General features: G+C 46.1%; 1 protein-coding gene across 20 annotated transcripts in view; it reads left to right on the top strand.

Annotated features, from left to right (window-relative positions):
* The window catches only part of DISC1 (DISC1 scaffold protein), a 346,324-nt gene that overhangs the window by 134,088 nt on the left and 186,943 nt on the right, over positions 1–25,293 (top strand). For 16 of the 20 annotated variants that reach the window (XM_082407588.1, XM_082407593.1, XM_082407592.1 and 13 more), the window contains 2 exons: positions 6,573–6,627; positions 11,556–11,694. In XM_082407588.1, the coding sequence (XP_082263714.1) occupies positions 6,573–6,627; positions 11,556–11,694 (194 nt within the window). Of the gene's footprint in view, positions 1–4,192; positions 4,445–6,572; positions 6,630–11,555; positions 11,695–25,293 lie in introns of those variants that run through there. The other 4 variants (XM_082407597.1, XM_082407602.1, XR_014249067.1 and 1 more) reach the window with 3 other exon arrangements.

Here is a 25,293-nt window from a genome sequence, read left to right as displayed (position 1 = left end):
GTCTCAGACGGCCAGCTTGATAGCATTTACAGCCACAGAGAATGGCTTGCCTCTGATGACTACGTGTGTCCCATCGTGCCTTTATGAGACCATCTGAAGCTTGGAGGAGTTCTTGGCATTTCTGTTGTCTGTGCCCCATCTATGTCCCACTGGTGACATGTGACATTATCAGCTGTGAGGAGAGAAGGGTCGAAGGAAGGAAAAAGCCAAACAGATAAAATCCTGCATTTCCTAGAGCTGTTTTTTGCTGTCATTTTCTTAACCACTTGCCCCTGACAGAAGGTTAGAGGCCTGAGCAATAATTGGCAATGTTGTTAATGTCAAGGATTCCTGTATATGTGTATGTATTTTAATTTGAGACCCAAGTAGCGCGTATGCCAGGGCAGCTGTCATTTTGCCCTTTATGTTGTTTCTAGTTTGCTTCAGTAACAATCTCTCATTCTTAAACTTATTTTTACTAAACAAGGCACAGGGGATGGAACTGGGGATGGGGACAGGGGACAGGGAGAAGACTGGAGATGAAACTGACATTCCTCCTCCTGTAGCTTTTTGCTAAAATGGGACTTCAGCACACGGCCAGGTATACACAGGCAGGAAGACGGATGGGCAACGGCCAGCAGACAGCAGACTTTCTGCACAATTCTGTTCTGAGGGCTGAAAGAATCGTGTCTTGCTTAGTAAAAATGGCCTATATTTCTGCCTCTGTCACTAATGTCTGGCATTGTTTTACATGACCTGTGTGTTTTTTAGATTCTCCAGATGTCTACAAATAACATAACATTAGCAAAAGAATCTTGAATGGTAGAACAGTCAAGGAATATTAGATGGTAGGACTGGGAACGTTCTCAGGAATAACCTGCTCCAACTTCCTCGCTTTGCAGGTGAGAAGTTCTGTAGAAAGTGAGCGGGGTGGTAGTGGAATTCTCTGTGTGCCGTTAATATTCTTTTGCATCAAAGGTTGGCCAAGAGTAGCTACAGAGTTTGTCCTCCAGAGGCTTGTCTTCGGGGTGGGTATGTGGTTGGCATCCTGGCTGTGGGTTTAATGCTGATGGCCGAGGCTGGTGCTGAGGGCAGTGGAGGCTGGCTTCCCGGGGGTGGGAACAAGCGTAACAAATGGAGGAAGAGCACATGGGCGGTTTCTCTAGGACGTGAACACAGAGGAGTCCTCCAGGCCCCCTGACATCGCGGCCCAGAGCAGTGGAACTCCTGACTTGTCTTCCCATCCTGGGGGTCTGTCCTGCACCGTGATGGGACCCCTGGCCTGCATGTCCAAGAACTATCCACCCCTTCCAGGTAACCAGTGCTTGACCACTGCATTGTGGTTCGCCCTTGGGAGCAAGGCCTTGAGAAGAGGCCCCGGCAGGAAGCAGGCTCACAGCTCTTTGGGAAGGCACTTCTGGTCTTGGCTGCTTGGACCAGCTCTGGGTGGGTATGTACCTTTGACCCTGGGGATGCTTCACTCCAGGATTAAGGAGGACCAGGCAGAGGCCTCTGTCGCCTGGATCTATGAGAGGTGTTGAAAGTATTACAGCGAGAGAGTACGGATTCCAGTTTCCTATAAGCCTTTGAGTTATGCTTCCCTAAGTGACAGCATCTGGAGAAACAGGGAGTTAAGAGTTAGTCACTCTTAGACTAGGATATGGGATTCTGTAACCAAATCGATACCCAATGCAGCTATAGGCTTTTGAGGAAGATTAGCAAGGTGCTGTAAGCACAGTCACTCTGAATTTTGTAGAGTGACCCTCTGGTCTTGGCAGTTTATCGGCAGTGGGGGCTCACTTAGCATTGGCTGGAGGTGGGTTCCAGGCTGAGACCTCCGGGTGCCCTCTGCACGGCCATGGACCTTACTTCCAGCCTCTGGCTCTCCACGTGTCTCCCTTCCCCTGCCAGTCTGTATTAATTTGTTAGCGCTGCATTAACAAAGTACTGCAGATGGGTGGCTTAAACACAGATGTTTATTGTGTGGGCGAGGGCTTTGAGTGAAGGATCTGTCCCAAGTCTCTCCTCGGCTTGTAGATGACCATCTTCTCCCTGTGTCTTTTCACACTGTCTTTCCTCCACATGTGTTTCTGAATCCAAATTTCTCCGCCAGTCATATAGGCGCGGGACCCACCCTAGCAACCTCGTCTTAACTAGTTACATTTGCAGTGACCCTGTTTCCAAGTAAGGTGACATTCTGAGATATGGGGGGTCAGGACTTTAACATATTTCAATCCGTACACAGTCTATGAAAAGAAACCATCCAAAAGAGATAAGTCAAAGAGGGCAGGACTTCTAGGAGATGGGATTTAGATGCACTTAAGTAGACAGCATGGGCTCCCTGAGGGGTTAGAGTAGAGTAAGTACTGGAAGGTAGGAGAGAGTTGGTCTGGTGTGTGTCTAGGTGGGGGGCGGTAGAGCATTCAGGCAGAGGGGTCTGCGCCAGCCAAGGTGGATTCGAGGCGCGTCAGGAGGCCTCCGTGGCCGGGCAGAGCGAGCAAAGGAGATTGTCATAGGAGACGAGGTCAGAGAGGTGATGGGAGATGGGCCATGTTTGTCCTCATTGGATGTGGCTTTACCTGGGTGCATTAGAGAAGGGATTTGCACTGCGGTGCTTGAGAAGTCTCGCTCTGGCTACAGGCTTAAGAATAAACTGTAGAGGGGTGAGGGCAAAAGCAGGGGACCAGTTCAGAGGCCACTGCAGCATTTCAGAGGAGGGTGTCCATGGCTTGGGCCAGCGTGGTAGCAGCAGAGGTGGTCCTCTGGTTGGACTGTTCTTCCTCAGAACTGTTTCTCACCCTGAGTCATTGAACCCAAATTGTCTGACTGATATTCTTCCCTATAAATGTCTCGTTCTGGCCCTTGACCAAGTCTTGGCTTGTACTATTTAGATTAGTTACTATGACTGACTTCAATTCCACTTCCCTTCTAACTATTGCTGGAAAGCAATCTGTCCCTCCCCATATCGAATGTTTTATTATTGATATTTTTGACATCCATGGTAGTGTTTTTCTTGTGATATTGCAGGAGGATTTATGGGAGCCCCTTTGCACACCTAACCTGAAGCTAAGGCCTTTGTGAGCTTCTGTACTAACCCAATGGCCCCATAATCATTTTTTAAAAACTCAAAGACATTCTCACATACAACTTCCCTATAGCCACCTGTGTAGTCTTTAGTGCCTACACTACAAGACAAGAATATTTACACTCTATGGTTGGAGGGGCTCTCAGTCTCCCACTTGGGTGGGTAGAAAATGAAACCATCTATTAGCCTGAAGCAAACAGAAGAGCCATCTTGTCTCCTGTCGTCCGGCGGCTGCCACACAGTGTAGACATTTTTCTCTGGACCCTGGAACACCAGTATGTAGAATCTTAATAACACATGTGATTAACCGTACTATTAAAAATGGAAAATCCCACATGTATTAGTTTGCTCGGGTTGCCGTGACGAAGTACCACAGACCGTAGGGCTTAAACACAGTTCTGGAGGCTGGAAGTCCAAGATCAAAGTGTGGACAGCGTTAGTTCCTTCCGAGGCCATGAGGGAAGGATCGGCTCCAGGCGTCTCTCTTTGGCTCGTAAATGACCGTCTTCTCCACCTGTCTCTATGTGTGAGGCTGGGAAAGCCTATTTATAAGATACTATTATTATTATCATTTTAAATTCATTAATTTTTTATTGCAGTATAGCTGATTTACAATGTGTTAGTTTCAGGTGTACAGCAAAGTGATTCAGTTATACATATATATCAGTACATTCTGTTTCAAACTCTTTTCCCATGTAGGTTATTACAAGATATTGAGTAGAGTTCCCTGTGCTATACAGTAGGTTCTTGTTGTTTATCTATTTTATATACAGTAGTGTTTATATGTTAATCCCAAATTGCTAATTTATCCCTCTCCCTCAACTTTCCCCTTTGGTAACCATAAGTTTGTTTTCTAAGTCTGTGAGTCTGTTGCTGGTTTGTAAATAAGTTCATTTGTATCTTTTTTTTGTAGATTCCACATTAAAAAAAAGATACTATTAAATATAGGATCGATTTTGTGGAAAACCGTTTATTGAAAAGGTATTAGTTGAATGAACTCCCACGAGCCTGGCAAAGGCTGTGCATTTCTGCCTAAGCTTGGAGACCTGACAGCACGAGCATAGAGTGGTGCTGCTAGTAGAATCAATAGGGTCCCATCTCGGGTATCCTTTGCCCATCTCTCCCCAGCAGTTCCAGCGTTTTGGTCAGCTCCCTGCTCTAGATGTTAGCCTGCCCTTCAGACCTACCTTCCTTCAAAAGACCCAATCTCCATGCAGCCAGTGTCTAGAATTCTCCAGGCGGGATCCCACTGTTCCCATCGATCACACTGATTTTCGTCATATTGCGACTCCTGGATTCAGAAAAATCTGCTGCCACATGCCGTGCTGTTTGTTTTCTGGGCTGACCTCAGCTCCCCTGGGACACCCTCCTCTGCTGAATGTAGGTCTAAAGTGGAGATGACTTTGCTTAGAATGTACCTGCACCAGTTTCAGGGCCTTTGCAAATGAAAGGAGCTTGCTTGTGCTCAGAAATCACAGATTGGCGGAGGTGATAACATTCAAAACCAGTTCTCAGAGTTGAAGAAATCGACAGCAATCAGCAAATTGGCAGCCTATCTCTGATACTTTGCAACCCCTGCATAGGAGCTTTTCCTGACACCCCCCCAAGACCCCAGAAAACCTGACCTTCCCCTTTTGCAGCTCACAGGTTAACTAAGTGACCACTTCCCTTCTAGTACCTGTAACTTTTTTTTTGAAGGGGGGCTCCCATCTAGCAGCATTGAGGAGTTGAGGGCAAGAACCTTTCTTCATGCTCCAAGTTTCTAACTTACAAGGTGCCCTATAGATAAGGGGAGAGTTAATGCGTTAGTGAAGGAATGAATGCATGCAGAGCTCTAGATCAGATGCTCTCACTGCTTTTCCTTTCCTTGCTGACTTCTGTCACCCTGGGCAGCCCTTAGACCTCACAAATTTTGCTGAAGGTGCCTGCCTGGTTTGTCGCACTCAGTGTTTCTTCCTCTGAATCCCTTCTCACGTTGTTGCTCAGAACAACGCTGCCATTAATTTTGTCTTAATTATTGACACATGAACTAGTCTTCGTGTGTGCCTGGGAAAGCCTATTTATAAGCTACTATCATTATTTTTTTTTTAATTAATTTACTTTTAAAATTGAAGTATAGTTGATTTACAACGTTGTGTTCGTTTCAGGTGTACAGCATTTAGCTGATCAAAATGCCGTTACTTTTCCAGAACAAACCCCCATTTCTTTCCTATTGCTCTCCTGCTCAGAAATGGTATGATTTCCCATTGGCTGTGGGCTAAAGCTCAGAACTCCTTAGCCTGGCATTCAATACTGACTATGGATAGTCCTTTATATTCCTTTAAAAATTATTTTAGTTGTAGATATCCCAAACACTTTGAAAAATACGACAGATACTCATTTACCTGCCATGGCGATTCAACAAATACTAGCATTTTCCCCACTTATTTTCCTAAATAAATAAATAAACAAACATCACAGATGCAGGTAGACCTCCTGTTCCTGTCTCCGCCCCCATCAGAAATAATCAGTCCCCTTTTTACCTTTATCTCTCACAATTCACCCTTGTGAACCACTGGCCCGTTGGATTCATCTTCCTGAAATTTCACTCTCCCTCCTTGACCTTTGAGGCTCAGTTCACTTTCCACCTCTTCCAGGGAGCTTTCCCATCAATCCCCTAGTTTTCTAAATTGCTACACAAGTTATTGTCCTATTGCTTACTTGGGGACAGTATGCCGCCTGTGACAGTTCTAATGTAGCAGTTTGATTCTAGTATTGGGTTTCTATTCCCCTTATCGTAACTTTTCCGTCTAGCTTATATTATAGATGATTGCGTATAATTCTTCTCCTTTAGATAACAACGTTGGGAATAAAGTCTGAGTGTTCGTTTCATTCATTTGTTCATTCGTTCATTCTGCAGATATTGACTGAGTGCCCATCTATAAGCTCCAGGAATTATTTTAAGCACTGAGGATACAGGAGCGGGCACAAGAGGATGCGGGCAGTTGCTGCAATTGTGGAGCTTTTATTCCAAAGGGGGAAGAGAGAGATTACATGAGTAAATAGATATGTCAAGATGCATACTGCTAAGGAGAAAAAAGAAGCAGGGAAAAGCTCGGAACATATTGGTTGAATTGCGCAGTAAACCCAAATAGATAATACTGGATTACCTGCCTGTGAAACAGTACCCTGTGTAGACCATCCTTCTTGGAAGGTAGTTGTAGGAATGTAATTTAATCCTTTGCTGCCAGGAGCACATCTGGGTTGTTCATTCTGTCAGTAGAAGTGCACTATAGAAACGATAACAGATTTTAATACCAGCCTAAGTAGAGCATAATTAGGCAGGGAAAAATCTGCTTCTTAGTAACATATTAATTATAGTCAAATGGAACCAATTTGGCATTGTCTTTGCTACTGTTCTTCTTCAGCCATTGGGCTGATGCAAGGTTCACTGTTTCGCAGTGTTCCTACATGTGGTGGGGCTGAACTGTTACCAAGAAGACCAACGTCCTCTTTCTAATTCTTCTAGCCTCCAGGAAAGGATAAAACCCCTCAACTTGTCACTTAAAGAGATCACTGCGAAGGTAAGTACCTTTCTATGCCCACTTTCTAAAGAAGTCTCTGAAGTTTTCTTTTGGCTTAATTTCATGTCACAGAACGCCTGGGCTCTGGACAAAATACAGACTTGGCAAAGCCATTCTACAGGCCAAGCGATGGGGCAGCCAAAGAGCCAGGGCCGAGGGCTGCTCCCGTGGTGGAGGGCCTGACTGTGGTCCCTAGGGACTGACTGCTTTGACCTTTGCTTCAGAAGGAGATGCAGTGTCGGGGAAGGGAAAATGATTGCTGCTGTGCCGTCGAATGCCTTTGCTTGAAAGGACTTCCAGGATGGGAGTGAACTGAGAAGTTAATTACATTTCCTTCGGGAAGGGCAGGGTTCAGGTTTTTCACAAACAGACGGGAAGTGGTATAGTAGGTGATTCTCTTTTGTTTTTCAAAGTTAAATTGACTTCAAAGTCATTTTGCCTATTTCATCTGCTGTCTGTACTTCATTTCAGACCTTGGTTTGTGCAGTGATAGAGGCCTCCATCGTTATTCCCTGGGAGCACGTAGTCAGTTCACTTAAATAGTCTGTGTCTGGTTAGGTAGGATAACCACAGTTTGCAAACCAAAACCCTTCCTTGTAGAGATACTTACACCCCACCGACTTATTGGCAAACTATGAAGTAGGACCAATTACCCTGTGACTTAGTAGTAGAGGTGAGGCTGAGAAGTAGGTCTTAATCATTAATGACTTGTGTTAGGTTTGGGAACCAGGGTGGTTATAAGACAGTTGAAATGTGAAAAGAACAGGTTTCTGAGCAGAGAGCAAAGCAGACAAGAGTCTGCTGGCCTGGAAGGAAGCTTTTCTTGTTCTCGGTTCCCCAGGGAAGAGAGCAGGAAGACCTGCTGGGGTCTTGGAAACCCTAGCTGAGCCGAGATGGGGGATGTGTTGTTGGCAAAAATGTCCACAGTGTTTCTGGTCCTTTTCCCAGTGTTTGTGTCTAATTCGTTTCTGAAGAAAACATTAAATGATTTTGCTGAAAATCACACAGCAGCAGTTTGATGGGCAGTTCTGCCCCGCATGAAAGGAGAGCTTCCTCTGAGGACTGTCTTGCCGGTTAGTTAGACGGCGTTGGGCCCTGTAACCGCGGAATGCTTGAAGCCTGCCCTGCCTTCCTGGAGAACCAGAGCACCGCCCAGGAGTGCTTACCCAGAGAGGAAGGGCAGGACGAGACTCAAGGCCGTGCGGGGACCTGAATCCGCAGGCAGAACTCGGGAAAGGGCTTTATCTCAGGCTCCCAGGCTGAGCGCGGCTGAGACCTCGTCCCCTGCCCAGCTTCAGGTCAAGGACGACTGGCTTGGTTCACCAGTTTTGTTTAAACTTCTTCTTTTTTTAATTTATTTTATTTTTGGCTCCGTTGGGTCTTTGTTGCTGCGTGCGGGCTTTCTCTAGTTGCGGCGAGCGGGGCTACTCTTCGTTGTGGTGCGCGGGCTTCTCATTGCAGTGGCTTCTCTTGTTGCGGAGCACGGGCTCTAAGCGTGTGGGCTTCAGTAGTTGTGGCACATGGGCTCAGTAGTTGTGGCTTGCGGGCTCAGTAGTTGTGGCTCGCGGGCTCTAGAGCGCAGGCTCAGTAGTTGTGGCGCACGGGCTTAGTTGCTCCGCGGCATGTAGGATCTTCCCGGACCAGGGCTCGAACCCATGTCCCCTGCATTGGCAGGCGGATTCTTAACTACTGCGCCACCAGGGAAGCCCCACCGGTTTTATTATACGAGGCAGGACGGGATGCTGGAGAGCAGACCTGAATTTCTGCCTTATAAGTGATGGTGATGTCGCCCACTGGCATTCGTGCCCTATCTGCCACTGTGACCTCCAGGTGGAGCCAGTGGGGAGGTGAGGCGAGACCAAAGCTTCCTGGATGAGGGAGGTGGTGGAAGTATCCTCCTGAATTTCCTACTGTAAATTATGCCATTATCAGGTGTGTCCTAATTTCTATGTAGGATTAATATGTGGAAGGACTCTTGGGTTTGGGTTTATTGAGCATCAGACCCTACTCTGTGTGTAACACAAATGTGTCTATATCCCAGCAGTGAGGATGCAGGTGTGCATAATATGTAACACAATGGTGTTTATCTGTGTGTGCTTTCTCTGACATTTTATATTGTGTACACACACACGTACACACATGCACACGACCTTGGGATTTGTTGATCATCTCCAGCTACTGTGATTTGCTCAGATGCCAAAAGTGGTTTGTTTTGTTTGCATCCTTTCTCTAATACGTTTATAAAAACTTACAATTCCCTTGCTTTTCCATAAAATTAAGGAATTCATGCCTAAGAATTTAAAGTGTAAACGTAAAAGCTCCATTTGATAATGAGTTCCTCAGGGTCCAATTTAACTTGGAAATAAAAAGGAGATGCAGATTTTCTGGGACACGTGTGCACGTGCACACGTGTGTATATAGGTGGGTGTGTACACGTGCACATACATGAATGTGTGTGTGCATGGGGTGGCATATGTTAGTCTACAGAGAATTAGAACAAAACTGCCCAGTCACACCCAACAACTTTCTCTCCCCTCTGGACTGGTGACCTTGAGGTAAAAGTTGCAGTTTGGCCCAGTTTCCTTTCTTCAGTGAATTACACACAGTAATCTGATATTCTTTCAAATCCTTCCTCAAAGAGAGCTGGCACCTGCCTTCCACTCATTACATTTTTTCAACTCTTACGGGTTCCCCAAACCAAAGGTAATTAGGGGATAAATGAGATGGAAGAAAGCATTGGAAATAAATGGGGTATCCGGAGGTTGGTAGATATTAGATTACAGCCAGCAGTGCCTGAAAGAATGTACATTGCAATTTAATAAGAAGATTTAGAGGTGGTTTCATATTAATAGTGACAGCTTGCTCAACAAAAGAGAAACGGACCCAATTATGATTAAGAGAGACTGTGAGCTAAAATCAGGAATACTGGATGTACTTGGATGAGGCACAACAATTGTGGCTGGTGTTACGGAGTTGACAGAAATGTCCTCGGACTTCTGGTGACAGGCTTAGACCAATGGGAGGGGTCGTGCCCGTCACTGGCCTTGAGCCCGTGAGACTTAGTGCCAGGGTGGGTGTCTGGAGCACCTTCCTTAAACTCCCGGTCCTGACGTCCTGACAAACCTCAGGACTGTTGAGAGGGTGTCTCCAAATGAATGACTTTGGATGGTGGTTGCTCAGCTCTCCTGGTACGAGCTTTGGGGTAGAGGCTTCCACACGGTATCCTTGACCCAGAAAGTAAGTTTTAGAAACAGATGTGGGAAATTACAGCCACTTAATGGAAAAGAACATGTTGAAGGCCATGGGGGAAATGGTGTAACATTTTAGGCAGGATGGGTGAGGTCTGTGTTGATTCTAGAAACAGTCTCCATTTCAGTCTGAGGTACACAAAGCATTTCAAGTTCATGGTATCTGGCAAGATCTGGAAACTTCTGGGGAGATTACATTTTACATTTTCTCTGGGCTCTGTGAACCCAGCTGGGTTAATTTTAGTGTCGGAATGGAATTTTAGGTTGTTAGCAAGAAAAGAGGGATGATTCTAGCTAACATCCTTTGTGGGCCCCCCCCCCAAAATGTCTCCACATATGTGTTCATTGTTATTCAACTGTGCTCTGTGCTTTTGTTGCACTGGAGGTTTTTTTTAGGTAGCTCATTAACCTGAGTATAGATAGCAATTGAATATGAGGTTTCTGCTTTAAATAAAAGAAAAGAATTGTGATAGTTTAGCTTCGAACAAATACAAAATGACCTAAGACATCTGGAAAAAGAAACTGAGATTTAAGATTTTTGCTGTTTTTTTTTTAAAAAAACAAGAAACATGTAGGAAGTGAAATGATAAAACCTGCAAACCTCCTTGAGATCTACTTGTCTCTTTGTTCAAATCTGACGTCCCAGCAAGTGTCTGCCCTCGAGTATTATCAGACAGCGGCGACTAGGAACGCTCTGCCCTTGATTGTAACATCTGTGTACCATTATTTCCTGCCTACTACGTGCTAGACACAGAACAAAATCCCTGCTCCTGTAGCACGTATGCTACCCAGAAAGGCAATAAAAAAAACAAGGGAAGAAAGACAGTGTGTCAGCTGGAGAGAGCGCTATGGATAAACATCCAGCAGGGAACAGGTGGAAGGGGAGGGAGGGCCGAGGGGTTGTGTTTTTTTGTGGGTAACCGGCAAGGCCCTTCTTCCCAGGGCAGAGTCCTGAGGGCTGTGAGTGAACTGAGGTACCAGGGACAAGCTGAGCCGCTCAGAAGGAAGGAGTAAGAATGCAGAGGCCCTGGGAGGGAGCAGGCAGAGGGCTCGAGTTATTTTAGTTTGTGGTTGTGTTCTGTTGTGTGAGTGCATCTCAGTTTTGTGTTCAGGTGTGTGAGAGCCATAGGATCTATGCTGGGACTATGCCAGTGCCTGCTTTATTTAGCCCTTCCTCCCTCCCTTCCCTTCTTCCATCCTTCCTTCCTTCCTTTCTGCATTGCTTGCTTTTTAAGAACTCTCCTGCAGTTACTCTTTTTTTGTTTTTTTTAATAAATTTATTTATTTATTTATTTTTGGCGGCATTGGGTCTTCGTTGCTGCACGCGGGCTTTCTCTAGTTGCGGCGAGCAGAGACTACTCTTCGTTGCGGTGAGCGGGCTTCTCATTGCGGTGGCTTCCCTTGTTGGGGAGCACGGGCTCTAGGCACGCGGGCTCAGTAGTTGTGGCTCGTGGGCTTCGTTGCTCCACGGCATGTGGGATCTTCCCGGACCAGGGCTCGAACCCGTGTCCCCTGCATTGGCAGGTGGATTCTTAACCACTGCGCCACCAGGGAGGTCCCCAGTTACTCTTTATCACCCCCTTTATTACTTATAAACCCAGGAATCTGTCTGGCGCTCTGTTGCCCTCTGACTTTTACCTAAACACATGATGACTCATGGCTGTCTCTCTCCCTCTCTAGGTGTGTATGAACGAAAGACTCTGCAGTGTCCTGAGGAAGAAAGTTAACGATATTGAAACCCAACTGCCGGCGTTGCTTGAAGCCAAAGTGCTCGCCATCTCAGGTACCTGGGGACAGAGGGACCATGGAGGCAGTTGGAGTGAGTGATGGCAACCGCCGCATCCGTATCTTGTCTTGGATTAACATTCTACCTGTAACTGATGTCATACTCAACAGCTCAAAGCCTTTCTGGGGAGTTTCACTGCGACCCATGGGATAGATGGGCAGCTTGCTTTTCCCTATCAGGGATGGATAAGACTCTTAAAAATACACATGCACACATCATATAAAATAGTTATTCGTGTAGGTGCCATAGTCTGGACTTGCAGTTCCTGTTTCTTTAAGAGTTTAGAGACTAGATACTCCGGATGCCATACAATTCTAGCCAATGTTTCTACAGCTTTATGTGTATCTGGAGAAGCTCAGTGAGGGTTATCGGGTGTGATCAGCCCCTTCCTGTGTGGAAGGGGTGATAACAGGAGATAAACTGAGGTACTCAAGAGTAACAATCTAGTCATAGATTATAGATTTTTGGAGGGTACTCAGTGGATTATTATCCTTCCTTAAGCCGGTGGTTACTAAGGGATATCTTTTCCCATTAATCGGTAGGCTGAAGACACAAGCCTCTGAAAATAGGATCTTACTCATCACCATCACCTGAACAGTGTTTTTGAACATTCCTCTGCATTTGTTATTTTATTTTATTTTCACATCAGCTCTATCGAGTAGGAGGGAGAGATCCTGCAATGCTGAGGAACAGAGGGGGAGATTGAGGCCCTGGGGTGTGTCCTCGGGTGAAGTTCACTCCATCAGCTAAGTGGTGATAGATTGGAGGCTAGAGTCCAGGTGTGATAGATGGATTTTTAGCCCAGTTATGTAATGACAGCCTCCAAGGATTCTGAGTTGTATAGGTTGAATGAATCCAGAGCTCATCAGCTTCGGAAGCATCATAAAAATTAAATGAGAAGGTATAATAATTACATGTATGGGTTTTAAATGGCAATTTAAGAAGGAATACAATAATCGGCAGCTTCTGCTTTTCAGATCGTTAAACAACTAATGTTGGCAGCTAACGAGCAGTTTGGTGCCCGGCGCAGTCACATGTGTTATTTACAACCTGCAGAACACGTGCATGTGAATGTGGAACTTGGCTCTTAACAGCTTCACATGCCATGTACTTGGAATTACAGCCCCACTTGCTAAGAGGGAAAAAGAAGACTGAACACAGTTTTGCTTCTGAGTTAGGGTTTTTGCCTTTCTTAATCAATGTATCTTTCCCGGGAATACAGGTGGATGTGTCTGTATTAAGCCCAAGGGAGGGGATGCATCATTCAAGCCGAAGGGGAACCCGCTCTCAAATGTGAATAATTTCCTGTTAGGATCCCAGGGAAAATTCTTAACATGGTATCTTGCATACGGGGCCTGGGTTTTCTGTGTAGTTCTTAGTCAGCTGGGAAATTGGTGAGGCCTAATCGGATGAGGCAGTTAACTGGGGTGGGAACTCGCCTCCCGACCCCCCTATTTCCTGGTCACTCTTGAGCCCCTTGGGGAACAGGACTTTCAGTCAACGGGCTGCCCCAGGGGTTGGGCTGGTGGCAGGCTGGTCATCCTTAACTTCTGCACATAATACGATTTCTGTTTCCTTTTGAGCTGTGCTCCACAGCAGGGAAGGCCCGAGGAGGGAAAAGGTGCTTCCCTTAAGGTGCTGATAGGCCTGTTTTGGTACCTTCAGAATGGCAGACCCTCACTCCACTAGACAAAAGCCACAACCACAAACCTCTCCAAGTTAGGCCTATTTTGGGTTCTCTGTGTAGATGCTGGGACAATGCTGTTGAGATTCTCAGAAGCCCTATTGAATGGAGAGGATGTGATGGGATACCCTTAGGTTCTTAGAGGGCCTTTCGTCTGTCTGAAAGTTTCTAGATCTCCCATCCTGGATTTGATCTATGGACTGAGGTCTTTTCTTCATTTGAGAATCATCTGCTCTCTGCAGAGACGGGGAATAAGAAACAGTTTTATTTTAAAACTTTATTTTTCTTTTAAATATAAAGTCCTGGCTCCTTTATATTTAAATGTATGTGCTTTAACTCATCTCTCTTTTCTTGCGCTTGATCACAGGCAGTGACCAGAAGCCAGTGGGCACTTCTGTATCCTGCCTGGAAATCTCTTTGGCTGTATGGTTAACTTCACTAGGAGAATTCTTTTCTATATTGCCTCGCTGATAATGTTACCAGACTTTCTGTCACTATATTACAGGGGTCCCTTTTCCTCTGGCTTCCAATAATACTTTTCTTACTTTCCTTTCAGCCTTCACTGAGGCCTGCCACCTGGTCCCAAAGTCAGCGCCTCAGGTTTTATAAATTTATTTATTTATTTATTTATTTAGGGTTTGTAGCAGCAGCATTCTACTTTCAGATGCCAACATCTGTCCTCGTTAGTTATTGCTGCGTAATGAACTACTTCAAGACTTAGTGGATTAAACCATCACCAATCACTTATTTTGCTCGTGAACCTGCTATTTGGGCAGGGGGCGGGAGGGTCAGATAGGGCGGGGCAGCTGGGGCTGGAGAGTCCCCTTCCAGGACTCCTGTGACTAGCAGGTTGGTCTGTCTGTCTGTCTGTCGGTTCTTCCACGTTGGTTCTACCACGTCTGTCGGTAACCTCACTATCGCCAGCTTGGCTTCATCACAACAGGGCTGCTGGGTTCTAACAGTGAGTGTCCCAAGAGATAAGACATGGAAGTTTCTTATTTCTTAAGGCCTGGGCTCAGAAACTGGCATGCGTCTCTATTAATAGGTGATAAATTACCCCAAAGCTTTGTAGCTTGAACAACAACCATTTATTATATCCCACGGTTTCTGAGGGTTCGGAATCCAGAAGCAGTTTAGCTGGCTGATCCTAGCTCAGGATCTCTCATGAGGTTGCTGTTCCAGATACGGGGCGGGGCTGAAGTTATCTTAAGGCTTGATGGGGCCTGAAAGATCTGCTTCCAAGCTCACTCACTTGGCTGTCGGCAGACGGTCTTGGTTCGTTGCCACGTGGGCCGCGCCGTAGGATGCTCATGACACGGTCACTGATTTCCCCCAGAGCAGGTGATCTGAGAGTGAAAGCAAACAGGACAGGAGACACAGTGCCTGTTGGACCTCAGTTTCCAAACTCGCACAGTCATCTCTGCTTTAGTGACTAGAAGGGAATTGCTAAGTCCAGCCCACCCTCAAGGGGAGGGGAGACAGATGCCACCCCGAGGGAGGAGCATTAAAGAATCTGATGGGCACATTTTAAAACCATCACAGCTGCCCTTCGATTTTATTGCTGGAGCAGTCCTGGGGCCCTGGTTCGAGAGAAAGGGACACAGGGGACAATGTCAGTGGGAGGGGTGCAGGGAGTTTGGGGGCCATGTTTTACAGTGTGCCACAGTGACTTAGGAGCCTGTAGGAGCCTGTGCACTAAAGATGTGGACAGGTTTTCAGCCCCAGGTAATGGCATCAAGCACCTGAGTGCCAGGCCTGGCTCTAGGTACTGAGGGTGCCACACTGGACAGGACAAGATCCCTTCCTTTATAATAATTATGCAGTAGAGTGGAGCGAGATATGCCTGGACTGGATGTGGAAAAACATGGCTGTGTTTTAAGGGGGAAGAGCAGTTGAGATTGACGCCGGTGTAGGGTCAGTACTGTGGTAGGACTAAACTAGTCATCATTGGTTAGGACCTGGCTGTCCAGGGCTCTGTACAGCAGGCTAAGGGTAAACGTATCTAGGAGCAGCGATAATTGATTTTCAAGCCAGGCAAGGACATGATCAAAGCCAGACTTTAGGAAGACCGGTCTGCAATGGGGTACATGGTGGGATAGAGGTGGGAATGTCTGGGGCTGGAACTCACTGACTTAACTAAGATGCTATCAGTGAAAAAGGGAGAAAAGAAGGCTAGTGTATGAAATCTTCTACAGATCCTTAGAAGAGCTATGGTGGCATTAATATAGCCGGTTGAATGTGGTATAATATACATTAAGAAAACCTAGAAAGCCCATCATTTCTTTTTAAGTGTAGGTCATATGAGATAAGAACACAGACAGCGGTAATACATCAAACGCAACAATCCTCTAGATTTTATTTCACGATATACAGTGAATTCTCCATGGAACTATCAGTCCGCTAATTCGCCGCCGCTCCTGTGGCTTTCAAAAACTCCAAGGAACCTAGATTTCTCCCTGGTCTTCATTCACCTACACAACTCTTGACTAAACTATCTTATTCGTCTCTTTTCTTTCCCTTCTCTGTTTCTGCCTTAACTCATGTGATGTTTGGCAGAGAACAGCTTGGTTGAAAGCACACACCCGTCTTTCATCACTGTGAACAGCTAGGTCCTGTTGCCATTGTCCATCCTAGAGAAGGTCATCCCCCAATGTCTGTGCGTCGTGGCTTAGAATGGGGAGCTGACCGGCGCTGTCAGATCTCTTGGTTCTTGAGAGCAGAGGTCCCACTGCGTAGCAGATAGAAGCTTTGGCTTTGGAAGCCGAAAGGTCTGTGTTCAAGCCCAGCTTAATCAGCACTTGGCTGGGTGACCTTGGGCAAATTATTTCATCTTTTAAAATCTTGCTTCTTCATCTATAAAAGGAGGGTAACAGTCACACTCTTACCTTAGCGTGCTGTAAGAATTAAACGAGGTGGTGAATTAGACTAATATGGCGCACCAGTACACTGGTACCTGGATAATAAGTGTGTGAGAGCTCCGTGTGCAGAGGCAATCGATGCTTAACCAGCGTCCGAGTGGGAGGAGCTTTCGTCCGGAGGTGACCGGCTCATGCACCTGCAGTGAAAGGGCTTGTGGTGGCATCTACATCCCTTATTACAAAGCGGCTCGGGCCCCGAGTGCCTGCACAGTCTCCTGCCTGCTGAACTAGGCGGGGCCGCTCATTGATGGCGAGCCTTCGTTTGTCCCTTCGGTTTTCAGCACTGAGTTCAGAAGCCCAGAGCCCTGCTGGTCCCCTCCCCAGGCCAGGAAATTAACCTTAGCCCCGGAGGACTGGTCAGTGTCATGGCTGGATCCCGCCCAGGAAGCTGAGCCGAGCTCCTGGGCTCAGAGCGTCTCCCTGAGGCCCGGAGCAGCTCTGGTCTGATGGGCACAGGCCCTGTGCCCCCGGGCCTCACTGAGGCTTTTCTGGGTGGAGCTCGAGAGGCCTCTCTCCGCAAGAGGCAGCCTCAGGCCCGCCTTGCCGACTGGCGGCCTGGACAGCACGTGAGAGCAAAGATCTCGGAAGGGTGCTCCACCAAAGGGAACCCGCCCAGACCAGGGCTCCGTGAGTCGGTGCTGCCCTCACCGCCCGCTTCACGTGAAACTCGCCTGCGTTGGCCTCTCCCTAGGCTGGGCAGAGGCTGCTGCGGGGAGGGCGAGGGGATGGTCTCGGTGCCCGGAGGGTGTGATGGGTGTGCCTGCCTCAGGCTCTGTGGTCAGGATGTCAATGGCAGAAGTAGGGGCCTGTCTCCTCTTCTAGAACCGCACCGGGCCTTGCCCAGCCTTTGACCTCTGGTGATGAGCGCCTGTCCTGAGCTTAGCTCCGTTCCCCCTGCCGTGCCTTCCTTTCACAGCTGTGGCTTCCTGACCCTCCTCCTGTTCCCAGAAACAGAAGATGTTTCAGTGGCGGGAACCCACGTCCATGTCTCCGCGACAGGCATCCTTCCCAGCTGTCCCTGGCCTTCCGTCTTGGGCTCCGGGTCCTGTAACTGGGCTCTGCTTCCGTCATGCTCTGTAACCTGACTCGTGTCCCATGGTCATCTTGCACAGGGCTGGCTGTGCTCTGACTGTTTCCCCGCCCCCAGGATCAAGGCCCAGCTCTCTGATGCCCGGGCTCTGAAGCTTGCTCATATTGACATCCTGCGTGAGTTTCCGGCTCCATCCTTTCCCTGCTTGAAGCAGCCCCCCCTTATTGATCTGGTCCACGTGTTGAGTCACCTTGCTGTTTTTTTTCCTGGGCTTTGCCTAATGTCTGGCACTCAGGAGACAGTCGATGAGAGTAATTGTTTGAAATAATTGAACCCTCATTTGTTGATTTCTGATCCCCAGAATCTGTTGTTTCCATACCTCATTTGGATCTCCGCTCAGTTTGTGGTGTATTTTCTTTCTCATCTGCCTCCGACTGTCTGTTTCCAAGGAACAAACAGTTCAAATAATCATTTATTCTTTAATAGCATATGAAGATATCTCTGGTAGTCCAAGCCATTTGTTTTTTAAAGATGGTTCTATCTGATTTGACTTTTCCTTTATAGAGAATAAAAATTATCTATACTTCAAATGCATTAGTTAGAGACAAACGTGTCTGAATGGCAGCCTGAAATCTCCTTTCTCTCTTTTTTTTTTTTTTGGCTGCGCCCTGCAGCTTGCAGGATCTTCATTCCCCGACCAGGGATGGAACCCGTGCCCCCTGTAATGGAAGCATGGAGTCCTAACCACTGGACCACTAGGGAATTCCCTGAATTCTTCTTTCTTAGTTTATGATTTGGAGGGAAATAGGAACATTCTCAGAAATAACACTAGACTTTCTAGATAAGTGCAAAATGTTTCCTTCTCTCTAAAAAAATTCATGGTTTAGATCAATGGCCGGGGGAGCTGATAGGCTTGGTAAAGATTTTTCAAAGATGATGTTTATCCAGGATGGAAATAAAGACGCACCAAGTGAGAAGAAGGAAAGGGTATCGTTCAGAGCTTACTATAGCAAGGCAGGCAACCACCATCACTTGTGTTTCAGCAGAGACTCTAAGGCAGGCAGAGGAGAGGGAAAGCTTCGTGGTGGAACAAAGGAAGGTTCCACGTGTGATTGGAGGCTGTTGGCCTGGAGAAGCTGGGGGTGGGTTAACTAGAGCATCCAATGTGATTGGTAAGGGGAGCATATTTGACTTACTCTGGTTGGTCCTAAGCCTGGAAGCAGGGACAAAAATTAGGGAAGCTGTTATTAATCAAGTCCTGGCCATTTGGGGCGAATTGTTACAGATGTTATTGTTCAGCTTCCTGGGTTGTGACTAGAGATGGCATCTGACTTCCTCCAAGCTGGCCTCCTAGGCTGGTCACTGTACATAGGGGTGGGTTTCCCAGGCAGGCTGCTGCAGGTTTGGCTTCTGTTCTATTTATGATCTGGCCATCGTCTGTTGGTATATTTTGTCTCTCGCCAGGCTCCGCATTTTCTCAAGCTATTTGAAGCAGTCTGTGTTTTATGTAAAATCCCGTGTTCCAGCGTTCTCTTCCCCTTGTCTTCTCTATCAAATGTGACCATTTCTAAAACGTTTGATGTGCAAAACCAGTCACGGGGCTCTGCTCACACAAAATGCTTTTTGGTATCTCAGGAAATCATGGTAACCGGAAGAAAGAAACAAAACGAGTGGAAAATGGCAAATTCCAGCCAAAGGAGCTTCCGTGCAGAGGGGGGTTGGGGAGCAGTTAGTTGGTGCTTGTTTGTGGCCTTGACATCGCTGAGCGTAAGGCTTGGAAGGCAGAGGGTGTGGTCTTGCCCAACCAGCGGGTGTGGACTTGAGCTTGGAATTCCTCGAAAGATCTGGTGTCATGCCAGAGAAGAGGTGCAGCACTCTATTATTTTGGGGTTTGATTATGTTCCACACTGGCTTTATTTCTTTTTCCCTAGAAAAGAATTATAGCTCAAGTTTGGGTAGGTAGAAGAGGATAACTTTAGGAGGATCGTCTCAAATGGAAATGTCTGTGGCCCAGCGAGTACCGTGCGTGTGCACGTTTCCCGGTCAAAGTCATAGTGAGGCCTGTGGACTGACTGGGTGAAACAGCCCATCTGAGCACAGGATTTAACCTCAGCCGTCTTGGTGCTCCCTCCCTTTATGGATGATTTGTGGCCATGTTTTGACCAAGTCCCTTACTGAGCTGTATTTGATGGAATAAGCACCTAACATGAGGTTGGAAGAACCAAGTTCAAGTTCAGTAATCTTACGTGTGATCTTAGAACTCCAAAACATTGTGACCTTACGAAGGTCACTCTCTGGGTCTCAGTTTCTTCAACTGGAAACCAAGGACAGTCATTACAAGACCCCCTTCCTGGATTGTTGGGAAGACTAAATGAGAATTCATACAACAAGAGCCCTGTAATCTATAAAATGAGACTCAAATAATGACTTCAAAAAATAACCCCCAGATACCATGAAGTAGAGGAGGGGAACTATTTAAATTCAGAGACACTGAGGATGTAGTTAGAAACAACAGGTTGAGTAAAATCAGTTTCAGCTTTGGCATGCACCCAGAGGGTTTTAATTATGTTACTTGTAGAATAAAATATTTTGACAGGTGCTTTAAAAAACCTACATGAGGGCCCAAGTGTTGCAGAGCAGGCAGGCATATGTACAGCTCGATGCAAAGGCGGATATGCCTCCGTACACAGATCTCCCCCTTGGCTTCAGGGAAGGCCCATTGGGGTGATGGAGACTGGGGTCCCCGGGTCACTGATGGGACTTCCTTCAGGGATCAGCATTTCTTTTTCTCAGTTTTCATCACGGAGCTCTGGTCAGTTTCAGCAATCGGGGAGGGCCGCATCAAGCAAGATTCACCTCATGGGCTTGGATCTGAGGCCAAAATGCTTATGAAATATTAACCGAGGACAGTGTAGCATTTTATCATGGCATGGGTTTTGATGTTAACTGTCTCTTTGGGAATTCACACTCATTCTGTGTGTGTAAAACTTCCACATCACGCTGCATTCTCCCAAGCCACACCCCTTCGGATCAAGGATCCTAATTAGTGATCTGTCTCATGTTTTATTAAGGCCCTGGCCTCTAGAGCCGGTGATGAGTTGCGGGAGGGCCTGAGGATGTATTTCCAGGAAACTTTCCGTGCTGGCACTCACTCCGTCTCTGTAGTGTCTTCCTGTTTGCTTTGGGAGGTCTCTTCTCTCTGAATTGTTCTCAGGAGGAAGTTGCACACTTGGCATCTTCTGCCTGGTGTCTCTGGGGCACCGTTGGTGCTCACCCCGCCACTTTGCTAACTTTCTGGCTTGACAATATGGCCCAGCAGAAAGGTGGGAGCTCCCTCAGCCCAGGCTGAGAAGGGAACTTGAAGGCACCACGGGTGCTCATGCTGTTCTGCCCAGAGGCCATCACAGTTCTGGGGCTGGGGGCTCCTCCCGCAGTCTCCCCACAGCGTGGCATGTCCCTTGACTTCTCTGTGGCCCTTCATAGGGGGTTCCACTCGCAACAGCCCTCACCGGGCATTGTTCACGTAGAAATCACGGATCCAGAAACGTTTTCGTTGTGTTTCCATTTACAGCTCAAAGCTTGTGGCATCCAGTCTGCCCTCCTTATCAGGACTTTGTTTCTCCTAAATGGGTCCAAACCCATCGGCTTGGCATTTGCGGCCCTCTGTCAACGTCTTGGCCAGTCTTTGGTCACGTGCCTCTCTTCTGCTAGCGCCACCCCCCGCAAGACAATGCCCTTTGCTTAACAAGGTTCCCATTTCGCCTTTTGGGAACCTTACGTTCTTTGCTGGTGAACCTGCCTCTGTCTCCCCTTCTGGAATGATCACTCTTCTCTGAGCCCTCCTAGAGCATATTTGCCTACTTTTTTTTTTTACTGTACATCTTATCCCCTTTATTCAATGTAACTTCCTGGAGAGCGGGGCCAGTGCCTTGTCCCTTTCCGTACGTGCCCACATAGTGATAGACAATAAATAGTCTCAAAAGATATTTATGCAATCATGGAATCGGAAACTATGGATTTCAGTAACAGAAGTGGCATGGGCTGGGTCTGCAGAATGCCCTTAAAGCAGGAAAAAATTGTGTAACCTTTCCCACATTGATATCATATTGAAATCTGCCTATTGAATAATAAGAATAAAGAAATAAACAGCACAGTTTAATACTTAAGAGGAGGGATTTTTGAGCTATGTTTGAGTTGGAAAGTTGCCCTGCATTTTATTGCTATGGAAGCTTCAGCAAGATATGTAATTCTCTAGATTTCAGTTTTCTCCACTATAAAGTAGAGATAACAACGTGTATTTTAGTGACCATAAAATGAGCCATTATTTTATATACTACTAAGAAGGAAAAATTGCTGTCAATTAAGCAATGATACAGTGCTTTCTGTGGCTTAGAGTTTTTATTTTATACTTATTGAAATAGCTCTTTCAGATGTAGTTAAGCTTTTGAAAAATCACATATCACTCTTTAAAAAGGAAAATATAAGGAAAATGAATGGATTAAGGTTTCCCTAAAATGTTTCATACTTAAGTCTGTCCTAAAACACAGTTCGACTCAAGTCAAGGCTCCTGTTTCTCCACACAGTAACATCCTCTGCATCAGTGAGGCAACTGGTGATGCAACTTTTTTTCTTTCTCTCCAAGAATGAACTACTGTTTTCCGTAGGATTTTCTGCCAAGCTACTAACACCATTCTTCAAGTTTTAAATGCTGGTGCTTTCCTAATCTTACAAATCTATCTCAACAGAAGGTTTTCAGGGAACAGGACTCAAAGGGTCCTTAAATGGTTTGTACATTGAAACAGCAGGGGGATACAGATGCTCAGTCAGGCCACCAAGAGTAACAATCAGGTAATAGCAACTTCATCCAGACTACCTCCTAGATAATAGTAATTGTAAGACACATCCCTGTTTCCAAGATGTTAAAATGTAAAAAAAGGGGCTTCCCTGGTGGCGCAGTGGTTGAGAATCTGCCTGCCGATGCAGGGGACACGAGTTCGAGCCCTGGTCTGGGAAGATCCCACATGCCACGGAGCAACTGGGCCCGTGAGCCACAACTACTGAGCCTGCGCGTCTGGAGCCTGTGCTCCGCAACAAGAGAGGCCACGATAGTGAGAGGCCCGTGCACCGCGATGAAGAGTGGCCCCCGCTTGCTGCAACTGGAGAAAGCCCTCGCACAGAAACGAAGACCCAACACAGCCAAAAATAAAATAAATAAATAAATAATAATTAAAAATGAATATCTGCTTATAAAAAGAAAAAAGTCACTATAAATGTATCCTAACACAACGTTAGACCTAGAGTCTATAACTGTCTTTAAAAAAAAAAAGTTAAAAAAAAGTGCATCTTAGAATAGATAACATAGAGTATATTATCACCAAGGGTTGTGGTGAGATTTGAAGGAGAGAAAGTTAGTAGCTGTTATCATGATTATGGTTATAATAAACTCTTAGGACATATAATGGAGCCCTCTAATAACAATAACTGTTGTTTATGGAGTGCTCATTAATGTGATATGTTTATTAATTATGGTGTAATTTTCATACTTAAATATTCCCTAATATATTTTTCCTTTTTTATTGAGGTATGGTTTACATTCAGTGAAATGCACGGATGTTAAGTGTACAGTTCTATGAATTCTGACACCTGTGTTATCAGCATTCCCATCAAGATATTTTCATCACCCCAGAAACATCACCCTTGTGCCTCTTCCCAGCCAGCAACCCCCCCTTCCCCAGATGGCCTCTGTTCAGATGTCTTCTGCCATGGATTAGTTTTGCCTGTTCCAGAAGTTAATATCAACGGAATCCTGTAGTATGCATTCTTTTGTGTCTTTTTTTTGAGATACTTCCATGTCACTGCGTGTATGTAGAGTTTGTGCCTTTTTCTTGCTGGGTAGTTCCGATGTACCACCGTTTCTACCTTCTCCTCTAGATGGACATTTAGGTTGTTTCCAGTTTGGGACAATGAGTAAAGCAACTGTGAACATTTGAGTCAAGTATTTTTTGATTGCATGTTTCATTTTATTAGGGAACTGTTGACCGAAACTGCCTGTCTTGGCCAGGCACGATAAGAACCCCTTCATTAGTTGTCTCACAGCAGGAGTGCCCGATAAGGGGCTGCCGTTGAAAACTAACCAGGAGAATTCGGGAGGGGCCAGAAGGAGGGAGGAGACGCCAGCCCATATGTCCTGCCAACCTCCCAGAACCCTTTGTGCTGGTATCCATCTTGGCTGAGAGATGGCGTGCGTCACGAGGAAGGACCCCGAGTCAGACCAAATGTGGGCCAATCAAGATGATGGACCAGAGGCAACCGGAAACTAACCCCATCACCATAAAGCCCAAGACTGCGAGCCACGTGGCAGAGCAGTTCTCCTGGGTTCCCTAATGCTGCTGCTCTCCGCCCGGGCGCCCCTTCCCAATAAAGTCTCTTGCTTTGTCAGCACGTGTGTCTTCTCGGACAATTCATTTCCGAGTGTCAGACAAGAGCCCACTCTCGGGCCCTGGAAGGGGTCCCCCTTCCTGCAACAATTTCTCTTGGGTAAATACCTAGCAGTGGAATTGTTGAATCAAAGGATAGGCGTATGTTAACTTTATGAGAAGTTGACAGAACCTTTCTCAAAGTGCTTGTACATTTCATGCTCCCGTCACACGTCACTCGGGAGAGTTCTGGTAGCTCCTCGTCTTTGTCAACCAGGCAGTTTCAGTCCGGTTAATCTGAGCCACTTGAATGGTTTTGTAGTGGAATCTCTATGGCTTTAATGTGCATTTTTCTGGCAACTAATGATCATCAACATTTTTCATACGCTTTTCGGCCCCAGTTATATATCTTTGTAATGTGCCTGTGGTGTCATTTGCCTACTTTTCAATAGGGTTATTTCTGTTTTAACTATTGAGTCGCAGGACTCAAGTCCTTCATCGGATGTATGCATTGTAAATATTTTCTCCCAGTCTGTGGCTTGCCTATTCATTTTCTTAATGGTATTTTTTTGAGCAGTAGACATTTTTAATTTTGATGAAGCCCATTTATTCATTTTTTCTCTTATAATTAGTATATTCTGTGTCTTATCTAAAGTTTTTCTGACTCCAAAGTTAGAAAGATATTCTCCTATATGTTCTTCTGGAAGCTTTATAGTTTTCACTTCTACGTTTAGGTCTGTGATCTCTAATTAAATTCTGTGTATGATTTGAGGTATGTATCAAGGTTAATGTTTCCCCCATATAGGTAGCTAGTTGTTCCAGTACCATCTGTTGAAAATATTTTGTTTTCCTCATTGACTTGCTTGGGCACTTTGGTTGAAAATTACTTAACTGTGTGAGGGTGGGTCTACTTCTGAACTGTCTGTTCTCTTCCATTGATCTGTTTGTCTGTCTGTACACCAGTGCCATTCTGTCTGCATTTACTGTAGCTTCAGTGTTAGTTTGAAATCAAGTAGCAAATGTCCTCTAACTCTGTTCTATCTTTTTTTTTTTTTTTAAACACTGATTATTATTATTATTTTTTATTATTATTATTTTTGGCTGTGTTGAGTCTTCGTTTCTGTGCGAGGGCTTTCTCCAGTTGTGGCAAGCGGGGGCCACTCTTCATCGCGGTGCGCGGGCCTGTCACTATCGCGGCCTCTCTTGTTGCGGAGCACAGGCTCCAGACGCGCAGGCTCAGCAACTGTGGCTCATGGGCCCAGTTGCTCCGCGGCATGTGGGATCCTCCCAGACCAGGGCTCGAACCCATGTCGCCTGCATTGGCAGGCAGACTCCCAACCACTGCGCCACCAGGGAAGCCCTGTTCTACCTTTTAAGGATTGTTTTGCTTTAGCTAGGCCTTTGCATTTTCTTTTACCATTTTAGAATAAGCTTTTCAATTTCTACAAAAGACCCACATTAGGTTTTGATTAGAATTGTATTGAATCAATAGGTCAGTTTGAGGAAAATGAAAACCTTAACAGTATTCAGTTTTCCAATGTATATATATATACAGTATATCTTTCTAACTATTTAAGTCTTCTT

The sequence above is a fragment of the Balaenoptera borealis genome (genome assembly GCF_965194805.1).
Source record: "Balaenoptera borealis genome assembly, chromosome: 10".
NCBI classification, from domain to species: Eukaryota; Metazoa; Chordata; class Mammalia; order Artiodactyla; family Balaenopteridae; genus Balaenoptera; species Balaenoptera borealis.
The sequence above is the reverse complement of the archived record's forward strand: the minus strand, read 5'-3'. Positions and strand labels throughout refer to the sequence as shown.